Below are 20167 nucleotides of genomic sequence, written 5' to 3'. Positions count from 1 at the left end.
CGTGGAATGCAACGGGCAACTTATAATATTTAACGTGAGTCGCTGCGAAGCAATATGACAGATAATCCAACACATAGAAAAAATTATATATGATTCGCGGATTTAACATGGCTTAAATGGGAATAACGTACATGACTCTCGAGAATCGTTTAATCGAATAATCAAATATTGTTTGTGTCATCATCATCTTAAGGGAGTATTCTACTGTAGAGGCATGAATTTCGCCCGGTTTTAGAAGCGCTATACGAAGGAAAAAAAAAATATTTTTATGATCAATTATTTTATCATTTGTTTATTGATAATTTATTATTACATAAAAAAATTATTAAAAAAAAAAATTAAAATTGACAAAGTTATGAGCAGTCAAAGTGGGGGGTCAAAAAAAAAGAGGGTGTCCTGGCGTGCATTATTCTAACCCTCCTGGTGATCTGAAACATAAAAAACAGACGGATTCTTAGTTATTATAGATGCCACTATCGTATAACCTTTGGATAAGTTAAAAAAAAATTTTTTTTTTTTCATATTTTTTTAACAATTCCGAATTTTTTAAAAATACTAAATTAGAAATTATAGTTTTGGGCAGGGTTCACGAGATGAAGCGACGTATAGAGAACATCCTCTTCAAATTTGAAGTAAATCAGTTTATTAGAACTCGAGATATCCTTACCGTCAGCTCGAAAAAAGTAGTTCCGAGAAAAACGCGTTCAAAGTTTTGAGACAAATTTTCGACAATTTTACTTGTAGAATGGTACAGAATACTTACATATTTTTAATCGGCGATTCCTGCTCCCTATAAGAATCCTTCCTCTACTTCAAAATGCTCATTCTCCGATTTTCTCTTGTGAAGACGTGCAGTTCTACCCTCCTTTGACGCCTCTGAAGTCCGGAGTTCCGAGCGCTCGATACGCGCTTCGTCCCGTCTCGCTGCAAAAGCATTAGCTTCTGGGCCAATCGTGATTCCCATAACATCTAAGATTTTTAATATAGGTATAAAACCTTCATTAAAAATACTAACTGCGAAGAAAGTGGCAATTTCAATTGTCTTCGGTCCAGCGTGAATGTGCTTCGGAGCAAAAGTCCAAATTAACGAATTCAAAGATTCGTTATTATTTTGGGTTTCAGAACCCAAACATCGTTCCAATAAAGAATCAGCTGATAAACTTTCATAAATTGGTTTTATTACTTCTAAAACTTTGTCATTTAGAGGAGGATTTTTGTGGTCAAATTCGTCAATAGTGCCGTCTTCTATTGCCTTCTGATACTTGCACCAACTAGATGATATTAAAAATACATTAGAAATAAACTCTCTTTGTTGCTGTAAGATGGACAGCGGGGTTGTAGGTCCACCTCAGTATACCCCTCCCGTGCGGTGTGTTTTCATGCAGGGACAGGTATACGGTCAGTAGCAAAAAAGTAGTAATTAGGTGTAACTTAGGTGTAAATTAGGAGTAAATTTGCTACTTGCTACTTGTTACTTGCTACTTAATATTAAAAATACATTAGAAATAAACTTTTTTTTGAAAATATGAAAAAAAAAAATTTTCGATTTTCTCAAAATTCTACAGTAGAATACTCCCTTAAAAGTCGAAAAATATTCAATAAATAAATACAACTATCGTTAAATGATGTCGTTTGGTTATTAGATTTATTCGCGAACGAATAATCATTATAGGTCATGAAAGAAGAGATTATTTTGATACGGTTGATGTTCTTATGTTCTTCATGCAATGAAGAAATTATGTCATTGCATCGAATAATTTCATGTTGAGGAATGGTAAACTGATACGGGTATGTATAACCATAGAACATGTGTATAGAATTCATTTGGATGTTAAAGAGCGTTAATAAAATATTCATTATATGAAATTGTGGACGTAAACTATGAAGTTATTAAATTTCATTGAGGAATGCAACGGGGAACATATCTTATTTAACGTGAGTTGCTGCGAAGAAATATGGCAGACATTCCAACACATAGAAAAAATTATGTACGGTTCGCGGGCTTAACATGGCTTAAATGCGCATAATGTACATGGCTTTCTTAAGAAACTTTTGATCGAACTATCGAATACCGTTTATGTCATCATCCTATAAGATGAAAGACATTCAATGAATTGAAACAACTATCGTCGAATGACGTCGTTTGATTATTAGATTCATTCGCGAACGAAATGTCCTCATAGGCCACGAAAGAAGAAATCACTATTTTCATACGGCTAATGTTCGTAATTTTGCTGCGTAATGAAGAAATTATGTGGTTGCATTGAATAATTTCATGTTGAGGCCCGTAGAACCGATATGAATATGTTAAATCATAAAATGTGCATTTAGAATAAATTCATATATCAACAATAGTTAATTAAATATCCGTTATATAAAGCCGCGGACGTAATTGTTGACATAATATAATTATTCCGTGAAATGCAACAGGTGATTTATCACGTTTAATGTGAGTTTCCGCGAAGAAATATGAAAAATAAACTAAACACATAAAAAAAATCATATACAGTTCGCGGGTTTAACATGGCTTAAATCCGGATAACGTTCATGGCTTTCTTGGGAAACTTTTAATTGAACAGTTGAATATCGTTTGTGTTAATATCCTAAAAAAAAAAAGGTTAATAAATAAATAAATAAATAAATACAATATCGTCAAATGACGTCGTTTGATTATTAGATTTATTCGCGAACGAAAAATCCTTGTAAGTTTTTGAAGAAATTTTGTAGCCACATTGACTAAATTTATAATGTTACGATTTTATTATCATGGTTGATTAGTTAAAAGACAAGAACTTTAATGTAAATAAAAATTATTCAAATAAATGTATCTTTGACATCTGGTGATTTTTTTAATTTTAGTAACAATAATAGTAACATCTTTTGTTATTATTACTATTATTTTATAGATATTTTCTGACGTAAGTCTTTAGAAAAATAAACATTAAATTACTATTATTATTATAATAATAATTATTATCATCATGTGTTGCTGGTATTGTTTATATTATTGTTATTAGTCATGAATTCTATTAATAAATATTTATATATTCATTATTCATTTAATTAAAATTCTAAAATATAATAAATAAATAACGAATGAACACATTGATAGGGTTGTTCCATTTTTGTTCAGTTATTATCGGCAAATTAATTTTATTAATTTTATATTTATATTATTTATTAAAATTTATTAATTAAAATTAAAATTAATTATTTTTTTAAATAAAAATTTGAATTTTCCTGTTCGATTTATAACGATATATTGATATGTTCGCGTACCAGGATATTGACCAATAGTAACTAAGGAAGGTCTATATTCTACCAATAAGGAATCAGGTCCCATTTTTTCGACTATTGACTTACTTCAAACTGTCATGTATTTTTATTGTAGGGATATTATTTATTAAAATTAAAATTAATTATTATTAATTAAATAATAATAAAAATTCAAATTTTCCTGTTCAATTTATATCGATATAATATTATTATTTATTAAAATTTATTAATTAAAATTAAAATTAATTATTTTTTTAAATAAAAATTTGAATTTTCCTGTTCGATTTATAACGATATATTGATATGTTCGCGTACCAGGAGATTGACCAATAGTAACTAAGGAGGGTCTATATTCTACCAATAAGGAATCAGGTCCCATTTTTTCGACTATTGACTAACTTCAAACTGTTATGTATTTTTGTTGTGGGGATTATTCAAACTGAACCAAGTAGATAGATGGCATTGCAAACAATAATAATAATAGTAGTAACTGATAATGATTATTATTATTATAACATAACCATGTGAGCATTGAAACGTTTTTCATAACGTTGAATAATCACAACCGACAATCACTGTCATTTTTCAGCTGTTAACTATCAGTGTCACGTGTGTTTTATAAAAATCAACTATTTACCCAATGAACTATCAAATTGTATCAATTACATTTTTATATCTCGACGAATAACTATTATTTAATTTTGTTAACCTCTATTACATAAACTGTCACCGGAAAATTAATTGGTTAAATCCAGCACTCCATTCATATTACTTACTCTCATAAGTATTCTCATTAATTATAAACTTATCAATGAAAATTTGAATGACACGCAACAACTAATTTTAAAAAACTTGAAATGATTTTAAAATTATAAATTAAAGTTGGAGATAATATAAGAAAGTTTTAAAATGCACTGGATAAGAATTTCACAAATTTTATGTATTTTTGGTTTTCTTAAAGAATTTAGACCAAATGAACCATTTATTTTTGAGTACTTGACTCATCCGCCGAAAAATTTCACTAGCACCCAAGTAAGTTTTTTATTTTATTAAGTGCTGATCCCATCTTTTTCTCGCGTCGCACTCACGGCGAGAAACGGTACTATCCTTGTTGCACTCGCGATGATAAAGCTGATTGCAGTTTTATGTTTTTCTTTTAAACAAATGAGAATTTCGAAAAAAAACGCTCAGCTATAAAATAGATAATTAAAAAATCTATTACGTAGCTGAGCGTTTTTTTCGAAAATCTTCTTTGTTTAGACGAGAAATCAAAAGCTGCAATCATAGGGACCGGCTCTTAAATAAATTATTTATAATTGATAATAGTGAAATTAACAGACATTTATATATTTTTTAATTTTTTTTTCATTGATTAAATTAGAAACAAAAATATTTATGACACTAAAATTAAGTTAGCCGACATCAAAAAATTTTTAGAATATTTTCTATTCAAAAAGTTATTACAAAAAAAATAAAAAAAATTAATTTGTAAAAAACTTGAAAAACTATTATTGCAATTTTTAAAAATTTTTTTTTAGTTCTAATTTAATAAATTAAAAACGTCGGCTAACTTTAGTATTATCTACAATTAGCCGGCGTTCAACAATTTTTGGTTTTTTTTTCAACAATTAAATTGCAACTAAAAAAATATTTTTAAAAAATTGTATGTATAATTTTTCAAATCATCTATAAGTAGAATTTTATCTATTCATTTTATTGTAATAATCTTTTTAATAAAAAAAAAATTATAAAAATTTTCAGATATCGGCTAATTTAATTTTCATAAAAAATTGCACTTATATTTTTTAAAATCTTATAAATGTAGAATGTTTCTTTTTATTTTTTTAATAATAAAAATCCTAAAAATTGTCAGATGTCTGATAATTGAATTTTCATTATTTTTATTATAAATTAATTATAAAAATAATATGTCCTTAAATAACTTGCACTTATAATTAATAAAAAATTTTTTATGTACTTAAAATCGTTTATTAAAATTTTTTTATAACAATTTGTGTTAATTTTAGTATCATAATAGTTATACTACTTAAATAATATTAAAATCAACACACTTGTCAATTTTTTTATTTTAAAAATAAATTAATATTTATTTATTTATTTATTAATATTACAAAAATATTTATTTAAAAATTAAATTGATAGTTTTTAAAAATTTTCATTATTAAAATTTTTTAACAATAATTTATTTAGAAAAAAAAAAATAGTCAGATTTCTGAATAATATGTACAATTGTACATATCTACATTAGATATTCAAATCATAGTAGATAAAAAAAATGAATTGATTAAAAATAATTTTTTCTTTTTTTTCTCAGGTTACTGAAGAAATTTATCCAATCGGAACTTACAGTAATTTTGCGACACTAATTATCGTCTTCTTACTAACAGATTTCTTGAGATACAAGCCAGTGATAATATTATGTGGCTTATCAGGCATAATAACATTCATCGGACTAATATTAGGCGACTCTATACCGGCTTTGGTATTCGTTGAAATTTTCTATGGGTTTTACATATCAGCGGAAGTAGCATATTACACGTATATTTATGCAAAAGTTGATAAAGAACATTATCAAGCAGTGTCCAGTTACACTAGATCAGCGCTCTTGCTCGGTAGATTTATCACCGGTGTTATAGGCCAGATAATAATAATATACGGCTGGTTGGATTATCATCAACTCAACTACCTCACTGTCATTGGTAATTTTTTTATAATTAATCAATAAACTAATAAAAGATAATAGTGGGGCATTCCATGCGAAATGGGGAAAATGACTAAAATTTTTAAATCTCTCTAATTCATTCTAATTTAGTCCTAATTTATTATTAAAAGTTTATATTTTACTAATTTGTAAAAAAAAATTTTTTTAATCAATAAGAAAATCGATTTTTCTCTCCTAGTAATTTTTTAGCCGTACTAACTTATATCCGGGTCAAATGTTGTTTTAATAGTTTTAAGAAAAAATTCATTTTATGTTTGTTATTAACTGACATATTTATTATTGAAGTTTTAAGAACAAATTTTTTTATGTTCGTTATTAATTAACACCTAAGTTTATCAAGATCGTGTTGTCAGCATGCTAATTCCTTTATTTGTGTTTTTTAATTAGTTTTTTTTAATTATCCTAAATAATTTATAGTTAAATATATAAACAATAATGATTCTAAGGTTGAAATAATATAAAAGTCTTTTTAATAAACAACTTCATGTACACATTTTGAACTTGTCCCACCAATTACAAATGCCTGTCCCACTAGTCACAATAAAAAAAATTTTTTTAATTGTTTCTACGTAGGTAATCGGTCTAATTCTTCATAAATTTGAATATTTGTAGGATAAATTTTGTATTGAGAGGGAAATATTTTTTAAAAGTTTAGTGGTCGAACTGAAATTCGACTTTAAGTATACCTTTGGTAAGAGAGAAGGATTTTTCGATGTCCCACTAGTCACACTCAGTCAAATGATAATTACGAGAAACTTAAAAAGTAATCGAGGTTTTTGACAAAGGGATGTTGTTAATTAGTTATTTTTCTATATTATAAGATAAATTTTACTGTAGTATGAGTTTCAGTCACATAATTATAGCTTATAATTGATGGAATTCCAGAGTCAAATGTCCCACCAGTCACTATGGAATGCCCCAATAATAATTACAATTTAATTAGAGATAAAAAGATATAAACAATTAGTAATAATTTAATCAACAGATCAAATTAAACTAATTTAAATACACTGATAAAATTATCTCAATTACCAACATCAACTGTTAAACTTATGTATAATAATCTTGGCATTCATACGACTTATAACTTCCTCTGTTTCTAGTATCATCTCACAATAGTTAAAAAATAATATAAAATTGTCAATTATTGTCAAGTATTTAAATTATTTTAATTTGATCTTTTAATTAAATTATTACTAATTGTTCATATCTTTTTTATATATAATTAAATTGTAATTATTATTACTGTCTGTTGTAGTACCTGAAGAAATTGCGAAAGTGACAAAATGTTGTATGAAAATTAAATAAACATCAAATATTAAATATCCTTAAGTTAAAATAAGAACCGATTGAATGTATTAATCTATTTATTTACTATTTTATAGGTCAAGTGCTTGCGACGATTTGGTCGCTATTTTTGCCGTCTGTTGGACAATCGTTTTATTTTCACCGCAAAGAACTGATCGTTGATTCTGACGCTGGATCATCGCAAAGAATAAATGATGATAATGCGTATAAAAAATTGTCTTTTTACAGTAAAGTAAAAAGAGCGTATTATTTACTGTGGAAAGATTTTGTAAAGGCATTTACTAATTTGTATATAATTAAATGGTCGCTCTGGTGGACCCTTGCTAGCTGTGGGTACTTGCAAGTGCTGGTCTACGCACAGTCTATTTGGCAAACTTCTATTAAAAAAAATGAAACCATTTACAATGGGGCTGTTGAAGCGCTTTATACGATTATTGGTAAATATTAATTGTTCTTGTAGTTTATAGTTTTTATTCCCGGAACAATTAGAGTTGTATAGATAATACAGCTGATAAACAAGAAATATTATCTTGTATCAAATTTATCATAATGTTTTGTTTGCTTTTATAAAGATAATTTCTTGGAATTAAATTATAACTCTGCTATTGATCAATTAGTGTTTTCTTTTTTCATTGAATCATTTAGTGAATTTTCACTAATTTTAAGTTGTTCGAATTCAACTGTAAGAATTAGTAAAGTTTCACTGTGATTTAGTGAAATTTCACTACTTTTATTTTTAAGAGTAGATATGGTCAAAAATAGGGCGAACCCCACTTGTAAAAAATTACCAATAATTTTTAAAGAATTGTTTCTTTTAAACCAAGTGATTGAAAAAATTGTATGATAAATTTTGTATTTTTTTGTACTAATTATATTAATTTATTTTCAGGTGGAATAACGGTTTACGGTGTTGGAAAATTAAAACTCAACTGGGCGCTGCTTGGAGATGTAATATTATCAATATTTTCATTTATTATGGCTGTTTTGTTATTTGTAACATCATGGAGTTATAATATTTTGTTGCAATACGCAGTATATATCGCTTTTGGTGTAATTTATCATTCTCTCGTCACAGTTGCAAGGTATATATAATTTTATTCATCAAGGTGAATTTTAATTTAAAAAATATTGTGACATATTTAATCATGGGGTTTATATAAAATATTTTTATTCTAATTAGCTTTGAAGTAGCAAGTAGAATATCAGAAGATAGTTTTGGATTGATTTTTGGAATAAATGTTTTTCTGGGATTAACATTTCAAAGTTTATTAACCTACATCGTTACCAGCGGGAATGTTAAAAAATTTCATATCAGGACTCAGGTAAATTTGAATCTTACGCAATATTTTAATATGCTCATAGTAAATATTAATTAGAGTTAAAAATATAAATTGTTGAGTAATAATGCTATTATTATTTTTCTTTCAGTTTACAATTTATGCCGGATATTTTGCCGCACTCGCTTTAATATTTGCGCTAATATCGGTATTTACAATAATAAAAGCGTACAAAAAAAAGAAAAAAGTCAGCATTGTCGACTGAAAATAATAATAAATAACAGTCTTGTCACCGATTGATGCAATGTTGCAATTACGTGACCAATAACCGCGAAATTGCTGTAGTTAACAAAAAGTTACCTTACCAAGAACTATAATGGTAAATATTATTTTATACATCTGTAAATATCAATAGTTTTCAATTTTTTTAGATGAAAAATGTTTAAGCATTGTGATACTTCCGTTTTATATAGTTTTACCTCTAGAGTATAAATGATTTTTTATAAATATCTATACAAAAAATGTTAAGTTTAGAATTTTATATAGGCCAGTATTTTTTATAGATAAATAAATAAGTAAAGAGAAAAAGCCTTTTATGTACATGCATTTATTTTATTTATTTAGCGAGTACGTTAACTTTCAACACGTGGAATTACCCACGCGGAACTCCAAAAAAAAAAATTGTTTTGTTCTATACATTTACGTACGAGAAAACCTTGAGTTTGAAAGTCAATGGTATTAAATAATCTGAGTGTTTAATTTTTGAATGGGAAAATCCCGGTATTGTGTTTCATGATTTATTGAAAAAAAAAATATTAGTACTGAAATAGAAAATTATTATTTTATAATTTGTATTTTTTTGTAGATTTTTTTTTTTTTCTAAAAAATTACAATTATCATAAATTTATTCTAATCAATTTTAGATTTGTTTAAATTTAGTAATACATAATTTGTAATTAATTTATTGTCATTTTTTACTGATGCAATTATTAACTCTTGTTTTTTTTTTTTTTTAAATTGTTATTATTATATCAATTGAAAATAATTTAATAGTAATAATAATAATAACTAGCAACTTTGCAGTCACTATGTGACTGTCGTGACTTGTGAACTATAAATAAAAAAATTTTGCTTTATTAAATAATGACTTTTGTTAAATTGCACCGTTTGTTCTGGAAATTATTGGCAGCTATTTTTGTTTATAATTTATTTATAAAATTGGATCCATAAGTCTTAATATTATTCTAATTAATGTAAACATTCATTGAGAACTTAAAAAGTTGAGTGCATTGAAATAGTTTTCTTGATTTTTCTTAATTTGATAAAAAAAATCAGTCCCCTGTCATGTTATATGGCAAAAAATACACAAATATCGAGAAAGCAAAAATTAATTCGGCTGTTTATTTATTATAATTAAGCTGATAGTTTTGTAGCTCTTGTTAATTTTTTTTCTAATAAAATCAAAAATAATTTGGTCGGACAATTTTGTACAGATTTAAGACGTCCTTACAGAGAATCACCCATATACATATATATAAATATATGAAAAATTGATGTGGGTACTCAAATGAAAGGTCTTGATGAGTGTAACATCGGAATGAGCTTATATCTTTAAAAATGTCAATAGTTCACGAGATACAAGGTCATTTCTTAATTATGTATCTAGAGATAGAGCATTTTCGAATGCAGCCTAAATATTTATTATCATTAATTGACTATTGGTAAGAATGATATGAAATCTTGAAAAGGCACAACTCCGGGTCAAGACCTTTCTAATGATACCAAATTTAATCATAAAAACTCATTTTATCATATAAATACACTGGCCAAAAAATTTCTCTTATTCTCTTAATAATATAGATAATAATAATACTAAATTTTTGGCGTTATTATTATTATTATTTTTATTATGTTTGTTTTTATTTTTATGATTATATATAACGAATGATGTCCGTTAGTTTAAAATTAATAAAAAAAAAAAATTGACTAAAGTATTGAGAAGAAAAAAAAATAAGGAAGTAATAAAAAACTCAGTCGGTCATGGATGAAGATTAAGATTAAGTAATGATACATAATTTCATTGGGATTTTCCCTTGCTTCGGTATTGTAAAAGATGAAGTCTCTCGAGATAAAATGAGTGATGACGATAATAATGTTAATACGCTACATTAAAGTGTTACTCGTACACATATACATAAAAGTGTTAAAACGACTGATAAGTAAGAGCATGAACGAATACGAGTGGACATTAGCTTTGTATAGTGTGAAATGAGACAAATATATACATACACATTCACATAATAAAATAAAAAGGTGAAACACATGGTAAATACTCGGCATATAAACCAGCGCAATAACATATTCTTCAACAGTTAACATTACACTTTGCATTGAAAAACAACACGAGATTTTTAATCATTTATTTTTCTTATCTCAATAGATGTATATTGATTGATTAATAAAGACTGTGCTAACTCTACTCTGTGTACAATACTGAATTGTGATTAGTGACAGAGTGATTCACTTGTTAATTTTAATTAAAATGAAGCTTCAGGTATTTATAATTTACAATTATCATTAATATTGAAATTTATTAATTAAAGATGATATAGTACAATATTTAATTGTAATAGAATGTTTTTTTTTTTTTTTTATTATTATTATTTAATCAAAGACCTTGTCTTTTATGACCTCTTATTTATCAACATAAATAAAATCTTCGTGTATATTATAGATTTATTTATTACTCTTAGATTTATCTTATCGTTAATTGAATTTATTAAATTAATAAAGTTTTAAATTATAATATTTAAATGAAAATATGTTAATAATTGAATTTAAACTTTGACTTTATTATTAACGCGGAATATTTATTTTGATGAAGAAGAAAAATACTAACAGTGATTCGATCAATCATAATTCTAACTGGGAATTCCCGAGTAGTCATTCAATAATAATCACGTGATTGAGTTTCAGATTGCATGTGCTTGTTAAATTATTTTATTTCTTTTTATTACCTTAATAATTTTATTTTAAAATATGATGAAAAAATGAAAATTTTTGAAAAATTGATGAAATAAAAAAATAAATAATTTAGCGGATGTAGTTGAGTCTTTCGTAAATATTAAGTACCGAGATAAAATATTTGATTTTAAATATAAGTTTAAACTCTTGAATTAGTCACCGGTCAGCGTTGGAATAAATTAAACATAAGATTTTTTTATTTACCTTTGACGTACGTGATAGCTTTTAGAATTATTGTTATTATTTTAGTGCGTATTTACGAAAAGGATGTCTGTACGTATATATTATATGATAGTTATATATAAATATATCTACATATATATTTTATAAAATGTTGTATTGAAGGGGAAAGAAGAAAAGTGGGGAGATGGTAAAACCTGGCGAGATTTCTCCGACATTTGTTCAGTTTAACTTTGCCATTGGCCAAATACACTCTTATTTTTTGCTCAGATCATTAGATTTTCCCTTTTTTATATTTTTATATATTTATTAATATTATTTAATTATATTTTATTGATATTGTTTTATATAATGGCGAAATCACGAGTAAGTATTTCATTTCTTCTCATTTATTTTTATTAAAAATTTTTTAAATGTTTTTATTTAATTAATTAATTAATAAAAAAATTATCAGGTAATTAATTTATTAAATAAAAAAATTTTAGGTAATTTATTTAAAATAAAATAGTTTGAAAAATTTATTTTTATAATAAAAGTAATATTTCTTCAATTTTTTTAAATAATTTTTAAAATAAAATCAAATAAAATTTTATTTGAAATTAAGAAAAATATTTTCAACGTTTAAGTAAAAAATAGCTTTCTGTTTCATTAGATTAAAAAAAAAAAATAATCATCGTAATTTAAATATTTCATGTTTTCCGTAACTTGTTTTATTATCACTGACCAGTAGAGCGTTAATATTTGTAATAATAAATTTATAATAATAGAATAACAAAAAAAATGAAATTTAAAATGATAAATTAATTACCTATAATGATGATAATTATTTATTTGTTGGCACGCAACAATCGAATTATCTATTATAGTAATATTCACGGGGTAAAAATGAAATGAGATAAAAAAAAAGGTCAACCTCATATCTTATAACTTTATATAAATATAAATTTCAAGGTGAACAAATTTCGGCAAAACATTATCCCGGATCTATTAAAAACCACATGAGTTTAAAACCCGGCGATGCTTTCACTTTTTTACACCTTTTATTCAATCGTTACTTTCACCGGTAACTAGCTGTCACGAGCATTATTTCTATCAGCGTGAGTACGTGTGTTAATCTTAATCTTTATTTGTTTATCTGACTCATAATTTAATAATAAAACGATCGGAAGAAATGAAAAAGGTAAAATAATCGCGTAAGAAATGACCCAATTATGGCTTACCTGTAATAAAAGACGTGAAGAAAAGAGAGCAGTAGATTTCGAAATAAATGGTCGACTGTGGGTGATGGTCTCAATTCGACTTCTATGCATGTCCGAATTATATGTCGCTTTCTCCATATTATCCATTCGAGAAAGCTTTTTTTACTTTTAACTGTCTGATTCAGCTCTGATCTTCCCGTAAATTTTTCTCTTCATCTTTGTACGTCGTCTCGGGTCTTGTTTGTTTTACTCACACTTACTGATAAAACCTGAAAACCAGTCTTTTATTTATTAAAATTTTTATAGAGGTGAGATCAATTCTGAGAAAATCCGGTATTAAATCTCGAAATTTATATAGTCTTATTTTTCTATTATCTAATTTATCTATTGCGAAAGCCTGAGAACCAAAACAAGACTAGAATATTAATGAGAGACACGGCCGAGACACCATAAAAAAAAAAACATGACCGATGTCGGTTAGACCTTGGTTGTCTTTACCATTTTTAAATTAATTTACTGGATGGTATAAAAAATATTATACTCACTAAACTAAGCTAAACATTTTTTTTTAATTAGTCATTTCTTCTTTTGAAAACTCTAAAATTATTTATTTGACAATCAAAACTTCTTTCATGACTGTTTTTTTTTATAAAAAAATATTTTTAGGTCTCCGGTAATAATCTTTAACTACGAACAAAATATTCTGAAATTAAAATATTATTAGCTAATAATTTAACTAGATAAAATCAACAAATAAAGTAAGTCCCAATTATTGACACTATAAGAGACAAAGTTATGATTTCATTTTTTTTTTAAGCAATCAAATATCAATATCAGGTAAAGTACCCAGTACTGAACACTTATAAAAATGGGGCCAGTACTTGAACAGATTTTTCGAATTGTTATAATACAAAATCGGTAAATTTATTATGAGTAATATGCGCATATTATAATTATTAAATGATACAGTAATTGATTTCTGTAAGTTTTTTCAATTATACATCAAAACAATTATACTTTTGTTAACTTAAAAGTTGACATTTCGAGAATCGCCGATAGATGCTATTTTTTCATGAAAATGATTTTCAGAGCGGTACCCAGAACTTGAACAAGTTGAGGCCATATAATTTTAACAACACCCGAACCTCTAATAAGTTTATAGACTAGTGATCAGCATTGTAATTTTTATTTATTACTGCAAATTAAATAAGTTTTGTAGCTAAAAATTAGTGTAGTTAAAAATTATTGAACGTTATGAATTGATTTTTTTTATTTATAATTGAAAATTTGCTTTGTCATTCATAAAAAATGTAATTAAAAAATTAAATACAAATATTTCTCATTTTTAAATGAACATGTGGGGGTCATATCTTTCACCCACTCCTTTGTAATATAATTTAATTATTATTATTTATAATTAGGAATATTTAATTATTATCATTATTTCACTATTATTATTATTATAATTTTATTATTTGACTATTAATTATCATTAGTTATAATTATTTGATTATTATTATTATCATATATAATTATTTAGTTAATAATTATTATTGTTTATTAGTAATGGTTAATTGATGTAGTTATTATTTAAGTTGTAGATTTTCTACATTTTTTACAACGTTATTAAGATTTTCTTAGAAAAGTTTCAGTTGTGTCTCATCACCATAAATTATACCGGATTATAATTTACTTGGTGATGCCAAGCGATTGATAAAGTCTCGTCTCTGCAAGAATATTTTGGGAAATTTTAGTTAGTTTAAAAGTTTAGTTTAATTAGTTAGTTTAATTAGTTTATTGTAATTTTGGTGCAATATAATAAAATTCACATTTGCAGCTGGCGAGACCTTAATAAAATGTATTGTAGTAAGATTAAAAATATGTATAAGTTTGTTTGTAAGAAGCTTAAGGGTTTTCCCAAATATTTTTCATAAAAATATCCCAATAATCTACCTTTTTCTAAAAAGCAATTAAAGGATTAAAAACTCTTGTCGCCTGGCCAGCGACCGGACCCATGAGCTCAGTAATTGCTCTATACCTGTACCTCTGTACCTATATCTCTCTCTTCCTCTTTTAACTATACTTCTACTTCTGTAATTTTTACATACTTTCAGAATCTATCCTATACCTAGACCTACTTGTACCTAGTTCCATACTTACGTACAACTAAGTACTCCTATCCTATATATTTTCTCAATACTTCCCTCGAATACCCCTACCTCCTGAGAGGTCAGAGGCCGAGATGGACACTTTAAAAAAATCAGTTAGTCCTGGAAACCTATTAGCTTCACTTCGCTTTTAAGTTACACGCGTGTATTAATAGTTAGATTTATTTAAATAAAATTTATTAAACTTAAATATTTCTATTCGCTCACTCGCTAACCCGTACTTCCCAAAAACATATTAAACATTCATAATATTCTTTTTAATATTAATCAATAATATATTATAAATATTTGGATATTTCAATAAAACGTTAAAAATTTTTAGTGTGCCTATTGCCATATATTTTATTAGTTCAACTGTTGCTCCTGGAGTGTTTAACTACTGTGGCTTGTCAGAATTGATTGTTCAACTACTACTCCTTTCATAGCCTATCTTAAAAACGTTGTCGAAATATAAATATTAAATTGTCTGCGTTATTTTTCGCTTCAATCAATTCAAAATTGTTTATATTTTCATGAAAATCACTTATTTAAACTAATAATTACATCTTTATTTATTAAAAGTATGGTCAAATACATTTTACTTTAAAATCTGTTCAACTACTGGGTACTTTACCTTAAACTAAACATTTTTTTTAATTACTCATTTCTTCTTTTGTAAACTCTAAAATTATTTATCTGACAGTCAAAACTTCTTTCATAACTGATTTTTTATTATAAAAAAATATTTTTAGGCATCCGGTAATAATATTTCACTACGTAAGGAATATTCTAATACTAAAATATTATTAAATTAATAAATTGATAATTATGTTCCATTTTCAAACCATCTGAATATTAATCTCACTTGCATCTTATCCCTCACATCTTTAGTTAAACATTTTTAGTTATACATCTTCAGTCAATTTTTATTTATTATAATTATAATATGATATTATATTTGTTGGAATATTTGTAAATATTCCAGTATTTTTTTTATATCATTATTTTTTGTTCTATTACTTCTCTTTTGTATAAGCTACCAGTACAGCGCACTTAGTTTTAAGTTATACTTTGTTATCTGTATTAACTGATTTAGAGACCCTGTTATTGGCCTTTTGGCTGTTGGGTTGTATAAAAGGAAATAAATAAATAAATAAATTATTAGTTAATAAATTAACTAGATAAAATCAACAAATAAAATATTTTAATTAAAATTATTTTCTTACTTACGTTTAATTAAATTTTTTCAGGGACTATTAACATTACTCCTGACAATTGGATTGTCGCAGAGCATATCAGGTCAATGTTTAACAGGAAATGACAATCCACCAACAGCGAATCCCAATGCGGATAAACTTATGATCCGCAGCAAGTTCAATTTCACCCTAAAAGTCGTTAAACAATCAGCACGTCTAGAATCCAAGGACAATATTTTCATCAGCCCTCACAGTCTCTACGAAGCCCTAACCCTCGCCTTTTTCGGAGCTCGAGGCACCACTGAAGAGGGTTTGAGACAGGCTCTCTGGATCCCCGACTCTTTGTCCAAAGTCGACATCCAGCGGTCTTATGCCCTAGAAAAGTCCCTCAAGGAGTTCGCTGCTCTAACGGTAATTCCAGTCACTAAAAAGAAGATTATATATTATATTATAATTTAATAATTTTATCAAAAAAATTTACTTATTTATAACTCACAGGGAAATGTGTCTACCAACTACGAATTCAAAACAGCAAACCGTCTATGGATCAGCGACACAAAAAAAATCCGCGAGTGTATGACCACTCTCTTCTCAGAAGAGCTACAGAAGGTTGATTTTCGGTCGAATCCTGGAAAAGTTCGCGACCGCATTAACAATTGGGTTAGTAATGTCACCAAAGGCCACATCCAGGATCTTCTTGCTCCGGATGCAATCGACGAGTCCACAGATCTTGTTTTGACGAATGCCGTTTACTTCAAAGGACTTTGGGGCCGTCGTTTTGACGCTGCTAACAATAAAAGAGACATTTTCTACGGGTCCAAGAATTCAATCGTTACTTACATGCGTCAAAAGTCGACTTTTAATTACAGTAAGTAACAAATAGTTAGTAAAATATAAATGACGTTAAAATTAGCAGTCACTTGACTATTTTTTAATTTTTTTTAACAAAAATATTTGTTTAAAAAATTGCATTTTTAATTTTTTTAAAGTTTTACTTGTCAATTTTTTTTTTACAAAAATTCTTCAAATTTTTAAATACTGCTTAATTAATTTTCATAAATATAAAAATAAAATTAAAATTTTCATGACACTAAGTAAAAATTATGATGCTTAAATCAGCTGACATTTGAAAACTTTTTTTTATTAAAAAAAAAATCAAGTGCAAAAAAAATTATACTATACAGTTTCCACTTAAAAATTTTTTTAATATCTTAATGTGAAATATTTTTATTTAAGAAGGTACTGCGTGCAAAATCACTTTTCTTACAATATTTTTCAATTTTTGAATACGCGTACTTTTAAGCGTCCTCTATACGAATAAATTTTTTTTAATAGTCCTTGCGGTGCTAATTATCAAAATATTAGCAATTAAAAATCGTACATCTAACATGTATTTCCTATTCTGACCGTAGTTAGAGTGAAAATTTTATTGAATAACAACCATACTTTTCTTAGAATTTTTTTGAAAAACTGAGAATATTTAATTGAAGTTATAACAAGTATTTTTTATTAAAAATAACATAAATGAGCGGTATTCATTTTTTTATAAAAAATGTTTGAAGTTTGCGATTTTCGATATTTTACGTGAGTGGAAGTAAGTGGGCGATAGTGTGTAAAGAGAGGCAGCACTAGTGCGTGAAAAAGAAACCAATACCCATAACCTATTGGTGTCTTTATTTGCCGCAGTACCTCCTTAAATTATTTCATAGAAATTGAGGGCCAGTTTTTCAATCCAAGATACAATTTAACTAGGATAAAATTATTATTTCCAGTATATTTATATATATAAAATATATAGATATATTTATCATTGGATAAAATTTTATCCTGGATTGAAAAACTGGCCCTTAGTTATTATGAAAGTCAAAAAAAAATGACAGATATCAGTTGACTTCAAAATTATAAAAATTTGTTTAGGTTAGTTCATGAACATTATGAGGTTAAATTATAAATATTCATTTTTTTGAAGATTTATTCGAATAACATTATTCTAAAATAAAAAAAAAATGAATTAATGTAAAGAAAAAATTATAAGAGAAGCGATAAAATCTCATATAATCTTATTTATTATCTTAATTATTATGCTAACTTCTCGAAAATGTAAGTATCGAATCATCGGTCGTTTTCGGTTAATGTCGGTTGTATTCGTATTTCTTTTATCAAAATTAATTTAGAAGGTATTTGACAATTTTAAAAATTTTTGTAATAAATAAATTATAGCAGAAGAAAATTGACATGTAGAAATTTTTAAAAATTGAAAATGCAATTTTTTAAAAATAATTTTTTGGAACAAATTTGTTAAAAAAAAATTAAAAAATTGTCAAGTGGCTGCTAACTTTAATGTCATTAAAAAAATCACTGAACACATTAAAATTTTTTTTAAAACTAACTAATCAAACATTGTTTAAAAATAATAAATAATTGTCAATTACCCTAACTTTTAATTATTATAATTATAATAGCTATTAATTTGATATAACAAAGGAACGTAAGAAAACTAACCTCAATTCTTGATATTTTTCAGTGGTATCCGAAGAATTAGGCGCTCATGTTATTGAATTACCGTACAAAGGAGATGAAATATCAATGTACATTTTCTTACCTCCCTTTGTCACGACGAAGGCCCGTCGTGGGTTCAGACAAGTGCCTGCAGCAGGAGTGACCGTCGGAGTTAACAGAGACGGAATTCAACAGCTGATTGAAAGAATGACTAGCACTGAGCGCGGTGTTGAGGAGCTGTACGATATTCTGGACCGTGGAATGCTGGAACGCGAAGTTGACCTGTCATTGCCGCGGTTCACTGTCGAAAAAGAATTACCTATCTCATCGTTATTTGGTGCTTTGGGCGCTGGAGAACTTCTTGAGCCTGGCAAGGCTGATCTTCGGGGCTTCCTGGAGAACTCCAGTGACAATTTGCATCTTGGCGACGCGGTTCATCGTGCCAAAATTGAAGTTAATGAAGAGGGAACCACTGCTGCAGGTGCGACTGCCATCTTCACCTTCCGCTCCAGCAGGCCAACAGAACCTGCTGTTTTTAATGCAAATCATCCATTTGTTTACCTCATCTACGAGAAGCCTAGTCAGTCTATCATCTTCGCTGGTGTGTTCCGCACACCTACGTCGTCTGCTGAAACAAATTAAATTAATTAGTTGATAATACTTTACTGACTTTTAGGGTTTAAATTAAAAGTACTATTACTTTACAGTTGGCATCTTGCAAATATTCTTAGATCGCGCTCTCTACTTTTGATAATACAAGGATTCTGAAATAAAATGTCAGAACCGTCATACATCTTTATTAATAACTTAAAAAGGATTAAAAAATTAATTAAAAAAAAATGTATTAAGGTACCCTAGCCAGAATGTAAATTTTAGAATAATTTACTTGCAGCAATTATTTATTATAATTTAAATAAAAATAAATAAAGAAATTTTGAAGTGAAGATGATGATTCAAAATGGCAGAATCATAACCAAAAATTTAACGATTGCATTTAAGAGGAGAAGTCGGTCATTTTTTTTAAATATTTTTAAAGGTGATAAAATAATTTTGTTTTTAAACTTTAAAACAATTTTATTGAACCTTTCTAGAGTACAAAAGTAATTTTTTTTTCTTTTCAAAATGGCGGCTCAGAATAAAAAAAATATTTTTTTGTTTGCTGCCTCCGATGCGAAGTCCCAAACTGCTCTATTTATCACTCATTAATCATTGATTTGAAACAAAAAAATTAGTTTTTTTTTTTTTTTAAACATATTAACGGAAAGGATCAGCCTTTAAAATTAAAAAAAAAATATAAAATTCAATATCAAATAATCCT

At 26.7% G+C, this 20167-nt stretch overlaps 3 protein-coding genes across 4 annotated transcripts; 2 read left to right on the top strand and 1 right to left on the bottom strand.

Moving 5' to 3' along the window:
- Positions 1-311: 311 nt before the first annotated feature.
- On the bottom strand, positions 312-10975 carry LOC123264301. The gene is made up of 3 exons (XM_044727536.1): positions 10894-10975; positions 764-1271; positions 312-428 (listed from the first exon to the last, which is right to left on the bottom strand). The coding sequence occupies exons 1-2, from the start codon at positions 10962-10964 to the stop codon at positions 791-793; spliced, it is 552 nt and encodes a 183-aa protein (XP_044583471.1). The 5' UTR covers positions 10965-10975; the 3' UTR covers positions 312-428; positions 764-790.
- On the top strand, positions 3777-9406 carry LOC123264293 (thiamine transporter 1-like). Its single transcript, XM_044727520.1, has 6 exons — positions 3777-4308; positions 5612-5996; positions 7405-7764; positions 8217-8409; positions 8508-8649; positions 8756-9406. Exons 1-6 carry the CDS (start codon positions 4186-4188, stop codon positions 8867-8869), a joined length of 1317 nt encoding a protein of 438 aa, XP_044583455.1. The 5' UTR covers positions 3777-4185; the 3' UTR covers positions 8870-9406.
- Positions 10976-10992: 17 nt separating the features above from the next.
- Positions 10993-19936, top strand: LOC123264291 (serine protease inhibitor 88Ea-like). 2 transcript variants are annotated; one of them, XM_044727518.1, is made up of 4 exons: positions 10993-11158; positions 16405-16761; positions 16849-17218; positions 18875-19936. In XM_044727518.1, exons 1-4 carry the CDS (start codon positions 11147-11149, stop codon positions 19489-19491), a joined length of 1356 nt encoding a protein of 451 aa, XP_044583453.1. In that variant the 5' UTR covers positions 10993-11146; the 3' UTR covers positions 19492-19936. The 2 variants fall into 2 exon arrangements, with proteins under 2 accessions (XP_044583453.1, XP_044583452.1); XM_044727517.1 differs by lacking the exon at positions 10993-11158 and adding an exon at positions 12024-12174.
- Positions 19937-20167: the final 231 nt, after the last annotated feature.

The sequence above is a fragment of the Cotesia glomerata genome, linkage group LG4 (genome assembly GCF_020080835.1).
Source record: "Cotesia glomerata isolate CgM1 linkage group LG4, MPM_Cglom_v2.3, whole genome shotgun sequence".
NCBI classification, from domain to species: domain Eukaryota; kingdom Metazoa; phylum Arthropoda; class Insecta; order Hymenoptera; family Braconidae; genus Cotesia; species Cotesia glomerata.
The sequence above is the reverse complement of the archived record's forward strand: the minus strand, read 5'-3'. Positions and strand labels throughout refer to the sequence as shown.